Source organism: Ranitomeya variabilis, chromosome 3 (genome assembly GCF_051348905.1).
Source record: "Ranitomeya variabilis isolate aRanVar5 chromosome 3, aRanVar5.hap1, whole genome shotgun sequence".
NCBI lineage: Eukaryota > Metazoa > Chordata > Amphibia > Anura > Dendrobatidae > Ranitomeya > Ranitomeya variabilis.
The window spans coordinates 325203336-325212798 of NC_135234.1; the positions used below are offsets into that span (position 1 = coordinate 325203336).

At 35.7% G+C, this 9463-nt stretch overlaps 1 protein-coding gene across 1 annotated transcript in view; it reads left to right on the plus strand.

Moving 5' to 3' along the window:
* THEMIS2 (thymocyte selection associated family member 2) overlaps positions 1-7709 on the plus strand; it is a 280303-nt gene extending 272594 nt beyond the window's left edge. The window contains exon 6 of the mRNA XM_077295769.1: positions 7428-7709. Within this exon, the coding sequence (XP_077151884.1) occupies positions 7428-7504 (77 nt within the window). The 3' untranslated portion in view covers positions 7505-7709. The remainder of the gene's footprint in view (positions 1-7427) is intronic.
* The last annotated feature ends 1754 nt before the right edge of the window (positions 7710-9463 follow it).

Below are 9463 nucleotides of genomic sequence, written 5' to 3' on the forward strand. Positions count from 1 at the left end.
AAAAATTGGGGGCGAAAAGATCATTCTTGTGAAAAAATATGATTTTTTATTTTTACGGTTCTGCATTATAAACTTCTGTGAATCACTTAATGGGTCAAAGTGCTCACCACACATCTAAATAAGTTCCTTAGGGGGTCTACTTTCCAAAATGGTGTCACTTGTGGGGGGTTTCAATGTTTAGGCACATCAGGGGCTCTCCACACACGACATGGCGTCCCATCTCAATTCCAGCCAATTTTGCATTGAAAAGTCAAACAATGCACCTTCCCTTCCGAGCTCTGACATGAACCCAAACAGTGGTTTACCCCCACATGTGGGGTATTGGCATACTCAGGACAAATTGCACAACAACTTTTGTGGTCCATTTTCTTCTGTTACCCTTGCTAAAATAAAACAAATTGGAGCTGAAGTAAATTTTTTGTGAAAAGAAATTTCATTTTTTTATTTAAACATTCCAAAAATGCCTGTGAAACACCTGAAGGGTTAATAAACTTCTTGAATGTGGTTTTAAGCACCTTGAGGGGTGCAGTTTTTAGAATGGTGTCACACTTGGTTATTTTCTATCAAATGAGATGTGGTCCCTAAAAAAACATGGTGTTATAAAAATGAGAAATTGCTGGTCAACTTTTAACCCTTATAACTCCCTAACAAAAAAATATTTTGGTTCTAAAATTGTGCTGATGTAAAGTAGACATGTGGGAAATGTTACTTATTAAGTATATTGTGTGACATATCTCTGTGATTTAATTGCATAAAAATTCAAAGTTGGAAAATTGTGAAATTTTCAAAATTTTCACCAAATTTCCGTTTTTTTTCACATATAAACGCAGGTAATATCAAAGAAATTGTACCACTAGCATGAAGTACAATATGTCACGAGAAAACTTTGTCAGAATCACCGGGATCTGTTTAAGCATTCCAGAGTTATAATCTCATAAAAGGACAGTGGTCAGAATTGTAAAAATTGGCCCGGTCATTAACGTGCAAACAAACGGATCAGTTGCATCAGTTTTTCACTATTTGCAACGGATCCGTTTTTTCAAAAATTCACCGGATCCTGCCTGACGGAAACAAACTTATGTATGAAAGTAGCCTAAGGCTTCTTTCACACTTGCGTCGGTACGGGTCCGTCGCTAAGCGTCGGCGCGACGTACCAACGCACGTTGTAAAAATTATGCACGACGTGGGCAGCAGATGCAGTTTTTCAATACATCCACTGCCCATTCCAAAGTCCAGGGAGGATAGGGCGGAGTTCCGGCCACGCAGAAAAATGGCGGACGCGACGTTAGAAAAAACGTTCCCTTGAACTTTTTTTGGTGCCGACGGTCCGCCAAGACACGACGCATCCAGTGCACGATGGACGCAACGTATGGCCACACGTCGCGATCCGTCGCAATACAAGTCTATGGGAAAAACGCATCCTGCAGGCACATTTGCAGGATCCGTTTTTTTCCCAAAACGACAGATTGCGACGTACGTCACGTGACGCAAGTGTGAAAGAAGCCAAACTATCCGTGCATCTATCTACATATATCCATCTCATTCCTTCTATCTATCTCAGGCCAACTTCACACTTGGCGTAGAAAAATACAGTCCGTTTTTTACAGGTGCAATACGCAGAAATGTTCCCAAAACTGTTCTGTATGTAATCTGTTGGCAAGGTTGGCAAGACTTTCATTGGCGGAAGTTTTGGGCAATACGCTGACAAACGCAGCATGCTGCGATTTTCTACGCCCGTAAAATGCAGCTGCGAAATATACGGCAGATAGGAGCTGCCCCATAGAGAATCATTGGTCCGTGTGCAATGCGTTGTTATTGCGCCTCTCATACGTCCGTAAAACTCTCTAGTGTGACGCCGGCCTCATTCCTTCTATCTATCTATCTATCTATCTATCTATCTATCTATCTATCTATCTATCTATCTATCTATCTATCTCATTCTTTCTATCTATCTGTCTGTCTATCTTTGTGTAATGGAGTGTGGGTTGGACAAATGTAAAAGAGGAGGTTAGACAAGAAATGACATCACAAATCTTTTTTTTTTTGTCTATAATAGATCTTTATTTAGCTTTCAAAAACGCATACAAATCAGCATGGAAAAAACACATAAAAAACGCATAAAAAACGCAGCAAAAACGCAACAAAACCGCACCAGCATTTTCTGGCAAGAGAGGGTAGAATCTACAGCAGAAAGTCCTAAGGCTAATCCGCAACGTGTGCACATACCCTTATACTCTGAGCTACATATACAGAAATAGCTTTTTGTAATGTCAGCGAGAGGCAAAGTGCTCAGTACAGAATTGAGAATAAGAATAATTCAATTAATAATTAATATTTAACAATTCCCCCTTTTGAGGGTGACAGACATTGATTGGAACCCTCAAAGTAAATATATTAATAATAAGATCTTCTTTCTTCTTTTCTGGCAAAATAATTTAATGTTCATATAAATAATAATAATAATAATATTGTTATACGTACTCAATAACATAATGATATGTAAATTCATGTTATGGTAAGCCATGACTAATATTCATATAAAATATATAATTATACTTCCCTATATCTACTTGAAGCATCTCAGGTCCGATCATCATCATCTGATGTCATCTGGTCTTCATCTTGATGTCTTCTTCTTGGTTCTTTTAAAACAACCTTTATTATAATTCTTTTGAAATAGATGATAACATGTAGATATTGTAGAGACTATGTGTCATATGTCAAAGTCCATAAATTCAAATGTTGATAAAAAAACAAAGTCCATAGATGAAATGTAGCTTTAATATCTGTGCAGTGTCACTTTTAAAACCTGGAGTTACATTGGCTCGCCTTGGATCTGGAATCCTCCACATCATCAGCACTTGTCTTGGAACAGGTGTGACGTCTTTGGTAAGCACAGCAAGGGTTAAATTGACTCTTCCTTGCTAAACATAGCACCATAACCAGTCCTTAGTGCACAAGACACATGTCAGGGTTGTAGCATCCTGACAATTATCTGATTGTTCACCAGCTTTCATGGAAGTCTTATAGGTGATAGGAAACCACTGGAACATGATAAAACATAATAACACAGTTCATCTTAGCATCATAGGATCATCGTCCTCTCCAATTGTGGTTGTCAATTTAGATACTTTACTCATAGTTGTCAGTGATGGATGCTGCAGTTGTGATTGTCAGTGATGGATGCTGCAGTCGTGATTGTCAGTGGTGATATGAATTGCAATTAACACAGTCTATTATTACTCAGAAAACATAGCATTGTTACCTTGTAGAACTTATGGATAGCGGCTTTTTTCTTCTTGCAACTTTTAAAAGTCAATTGAATTTAAAAATATGAAAAGTCTTTATTAACGTAACTTGAGTATCTTGATTGAAGTCTTCATTCCCTATTCTATACCAAATCTGGTAATTTACCTAACCTATAATGTCACAGCATACCATAGCAATCAATAATATCCATATAATTATTATCAGAATATTAATATGGAATTCGTATTTGGAAAAATAAAATAATAATAAATGATAATACATTATTAACCATATTCTTTATGTGATAGGACATTTTTATGTCATAGGTGTAATTTCTTATTTGAACCCATAGATGTCAGTGTGTCTTTTATGTAACAAGTGTTTCCATCTTTATTACTAATACTTTATTAGTAAATTATAATTATTAGACCAATAATATGTAAGAATGTGTAGCCATGAACCAAAATAAGAATATATATATATATATATATATGAATGAATGAGTGAAACCATATGATCACTATATTTAATGAAGCAATATTCTTGTACTAGACATTGCTTTATTAAATATTGATTTTTTTTGTTGAGATAAAAAAATAAAAATTAAGAATAAGAATGAAGTAAAAAATGAAAAATGAAAAATAAAAATTAGAATAAAAATAAAGCCTTTATATGTTGATGATAAATGCAGAGGTTATGTCTCAATAACACATTCCCTTTAATATTTCCATTATCTAGATGTCATAACCTTGGATTACCAAAATATTGAAATTATGCAACTTTGCATATAATACTCTTCATTAGAGAAAAAAATGACTTTTATAATACTTAATGTTATTATACCCAATAATACCTTATTAATATTTCTTCTTTATTAAAATGTGTGAAGAAGAGGTATTGATGAAATGTGATGATGTAATCAGGATCAAAAACACATTTCCCCCTATTACAAAAAAAAAATATTTTATGAAAAAAAATTAATTTGTAAATACCAAAATTAAAAATAATTAATTATAACTGTCATATCAGCTTTATGCCATATATTTGTTTGAAGATGTGTACCCATCTATGCAACCGTTAAAAAAAACACTGAATACCATAAATTATCATTTTGGAAAAAATGTTCTAAATGTAGATTTTCTTGATAAAGCATATTGATGTGTGATTGCACTTATCCACTAAATCAAGAAATAATAATTACTAAAGAAATATAGAAATATATTTTGAGTAAATAATATTTCATAGAATACCATGAGGCCTCTTATACTGTACACACACATTCCACGTTATAGTCACTCTTACGTTATAGTCACTCTTAGCAGCTGCTCATACGCTCATCTGTCATCTGTCACTCAGACTATGACACACATAGAAGTTGAAACTACATATTTCACATACAAAGAATAAGAATACATGTATATTAACCCAAAATATTGTATCCTAATTATCAATGCGCATTGTAAACTACTAAATTTAATATTTTTATATTTATTTGAATATTCCCCAAATACGTATTACCTAACACTTTGTAAACCATTCTATAGATAGAAAAATTCATCCATAAGAAGCTTGAGCCTTAGTTCTAACCATATATTTGGTACAGGGCCTGCAACTGAATCCATTTGACTTGCAAAGACAGAGGGCTTCTCAATTCTTCTTTCTAAGGCTACAAGTTTTAAACTGAAACACCCGTTGTGACATGCCATGCAGTAAATATATATTATTACCATGCAAAGGAAAAAAAACAAGTTTTAGATTATGTTACAGGAAAAAAATTACAGTACACAAATTTTAGATTGTTAGTTATGTATTATTTCTTCTAAGTGTTAAATATATATCATATATCATGCAGTTATTATAACTTCCTGTGTAAATAAAGGCTTAAATCCATGTAAGAGGTTTTTTGTTCAATTCCTGCTTTGAAATGAAAATTCTAAGGAGAAATAAAAGATAAAATTTAAACATCAAATTCATACAGAAAGAAAACAATTTAAATATGTTATACATATGTATATATTTAATATATGTATTTAATGTAGTTCTAAATATTATTACTGAAGTAAATTTTAATTATTTCACTATACATATAAAAATACAGTTATACAATATTTATACAAATATGCTATATACTGTATATTGTATGAATATATATCTACAAAACTATAGAGATACAGAATTATACTGTTTAAAATAATTACATTTTTAGCAAATTCTTAAAACAAAATTTATCTCTCTGTCAATAATTTGTTGAAAAGCTCTATTTAAAATTGTCATTTTTAGACCTATGGATTCTTTGAAGAACTCTGATAATCGAGTGTTCAGCTCACCCCCCATGCTCACCTGTTTCTGTCTGTCAATTTCCGCCATCTTTACAGAAAGATCTCACCTGTCAGCTTTTAACTCTTTCAGTGCAGCTTCAGTGGAGGACTTCTAAATTATTTGATAGGGCTTATAACAAATATATAATTTTCTTCGTACTTCATAGATGTGATTTTGGGAATAACTCAGATTTGGAAATTTTGATTTTGGCTTCTGATAAGATTTAATTCTGTCTGTTTTCAAAAACTTAGTATGATTTATTTTCCTTTCAAGATTCTCATGTTTTCTAGCAAAGTCAAGGGATTGCGCACATTCAAATAAAGTATCTTTTTGTGACGCAATAACACGAGATACGGAATTTAGGAATCCAAATTTGTTTACAAAACAATTTATCATTGATTCTGTATTGAAATTTGTAATGACAGTTTTGTGCAACCTTTCAAATATGGACATGAATGTAAAAGTACATTCTTTCCGGCCAATCCTTAATTTTAGATGAATATCAATATCTGGATAATTTTCTTTTAATCCACAGAATATCACAAAATTTTAATCATTCTATATCAGTCATTTCTTCGTGGAACTCATCATTCTGCATTTTTAATGAGAACCTTCTGGAAAAAGTTACTGGAAGCCACATTTTAAAAAACAATTGATTTTAGTCAAATCAAATTTATCAGCAAAACTCTCAAATATCTCTGAATTTCTGCACACATGGATTTTATCATCATATGCAGAAATGATTTTGCATAATTTTAACAGATTTTTCCTAGATTTAGTTTGAAGGAGTTGGGCCTCTGAGACTTCTATTTTTAGTGGTCCTTGTACATCTGTCCCTTGTATGTCATCTTTGTCAGTTGTCATGTCGCCTACATTTCTTCCATCTTGTTTAACATCATGAGACACAAGGTCACCTTGAGTGGCCATTACAGACACGTTTGTCACATCTTGTTCACTCTCCACATTACAGTCAATCTTGGGAACATCATTAGTATCAACTGGTACTATTTTTACACGGTCATTTTTGGATTTTTCTGAAACAAACTTGTGAAATACATCAACCAAATGTAAAATATTTTTCAATTGCTCTTTTCCTTTTTTGTAAATTAGCTTAGAATCTATCTTTATATTTGCTATCTTGCATTCTGCAAATAAGCTAAGCCAGAAAATTTCAAGACTAGATTTGTACAAACTTAAAAATTACAGGTGACTTGATTTAGTGTGCGTATTAATTAAATCCATTTTCTTACCTTGAAATATCTCAGCTCATAGTTCCTTTGTTGGACAATGCTGGGCTCTGATCATCAGCACGTCTATTTTCAGCACGTCTGGCACTTCTAGTACTCCTACTACTATTTGTCAATCTATCTGGCATCTGTTAGTCCTCCCTCGTAGGCTCTATGTGATCCTTGTGACTTGAAGTGTTGTAGTGGAATTCCTGAAAACTTGCAAAATTGACGTTTAGCGAAGCTCTTCTTTTCCAAGGTGTGCAAGGTGAAGGAAATCCACTCAAAAATAGCACAAAATATCAAATCTGGCTGGCTCTCCAATGTTAAATATGCTTATTTCGCACATTTATTTAATCAGGACTTTTTACCAGTCTCGCACAGCAATACGGCTCTGCACCCGGTACTCAGATTGGAGCGTGCGGCTGCATAGGAATACATGCAGCCGCACGCTCTGCTCCTCTGTGCCAGGTACAGAGTCGGGTATTGCTGTGCGAGACTCATCCGAGTCTCGCGCAAGTGAGTGTGAGCCCTTAGGGTTACTTCCTATATATGAAATGCATTTTTATTGTTGTTTTTATCATGTTGTCTACTTTGTTTATTTATTTGATTAAAGATACATTTTCTGTACAGGTACGGACTCTGATGACGGATACGAGCAAATAGATGAACAAATGAGTAATTTGAACATATTGCCCAAAGTGAATTAGTGACAATGGTACCCAAAGTCTCTTTGGCAATCCTTTGAGGAAATCAGAAGAAATGATTCTAATAGCCAACCCTTTCTACAGAGGATTTGTATTTCAACTTGTCATTGCGTCGTAGCTGTTGTTATCATTGCACAAAGGTGATAGAACAAATAAAGTCAAATCAGTTACTTATAAATAAATAATATAATAAACAGATCCTACTAGGAAATGACTGTTTCCAACATTTGTACCAAATGAGGATGTCTTTGCTGGAAGATTCTTTGCTACTCTGGTGATAATTTATACCGCATATAATTATAAGTTAAGGATAATCATTTCCAAAACATCATTGTTTAGCTTACAATATAGCTCCTAATTCTGGACATCTTCATTGCAGTGCTTACAAGACAGACAGCAGCAGTGGTCGGTCTTGTGGACAACATGCTGTAAAATAAAGGAAAAAGGTGTTAGGCTATGTGCACACATTGAGGATTTTGATGCCTTTCCGCATCTTTTTTGGATGCATGGAATTGCATCAAATCCACAGTGTAGTGCACCACCAATGTTAGTCAATGGAAAATTGAGAATTGTTGTGCCCATGCTGCGAAAAAATATGCTTGGATTTGCAGCGTTTTATTTTCCGCACTACGTTAATTCTTTTTGCGGATCTGCAGCGTTTCTGCACCCAATGACTACCAATAAGTCAGGCAAATCCGCAGCAAAACCGCAGGTTTAAAAAGATCTGTGGTTTTGGTGCAGAGTTGCCTGCAAAAAATGCTGCAGATCAGGAGGAAGAAGAGTGTGTGGGTGGAGACTGTGTGTGGGTGGAGACTATGTGTGCATGGTGAATATGTGCATATGTGCATGTCTGTGTGCAGGTGTCAGTGTGTATCTGTGTGTGTGTGCGGATGTCTGTGTGCAGGTGTGTACGGGGCTGTGTGTGTGTGAGTGTGTGTGTGGGTCAGTATGTAGCCAGGCATCGTCCGATGGGACTACTAGTCCCATCCGGCTATGCCTGCTAGAGTGACAGCTAGCCGATGATGGGACAATAGTAATCCCATCATCCGGCTACTGTGTAAAAAAAAAAAACACATACACACATATACAGCATATACTCGCCACACAGCTAGACCCCGACGCCCTTTATCACCTGTAAAAAAAATTAAAATAATAAACCAACACTATACTCCCTAATCCAAAGTAATCCATTTAATGACGAGTGTCCCACGACGATCTCCCGTGGAGAGCTGTTACATTGGGAGATGTGACCGCTCCCCAGGGGCTCTGGTAATACAAAGTATCCTTCAGCAGTGTATCACTCCGCCATCAGAGGTCACTGTCACTGGCAATGCTGCGTGGAAAAATTCACACACAGCGTTTCCGTAAAGTGAGAGTCTGAACTCAGGTGAACTCTTCAGTGATGCACTGCAGGAGCCATTATTTCCTGTCAGTGTGTCACTGGAAGCCTATAGAGCAGTCACATCTCCTGATGTGACTGCTCTATAGGGGAGATCGTCGTGGGACAGTCGTTAAATGGACTGCATCGGAACAGGGAGTATTTGTGTTGGTTTATTATTTTATTTTTTTCGCAGGAGATCGAGGGCCTCGCTGAACAATAAATATGGGAAAAATGTGTGGTGTTTTACTTCATTAAATTACAGGATTATAGGATTAGTAATGGATAGGTGTCATATTGACATGTGCAGTCCCCTCCCCACAACTTCATTATGTGCTGTCCCCCTCCCCACAAATTCATCATGTACAGTGCTGCTCCCCACAACTTCATCATCGTCAGTCCCCCTCCCCACAACTTAATCATGTGCAGTCGCGCCCCCCACAACTTCATCATGTGCAGTCCTCCTCCCCACAACTTCATGTGCAGTCCCCCTCCCCACAACTTTTTAATGTGCAGTCCCCTTCCCCACAACTTCATTATGTGCATTACCCCTCTCCTAAACTTCATCATGTGCAATCCCATCC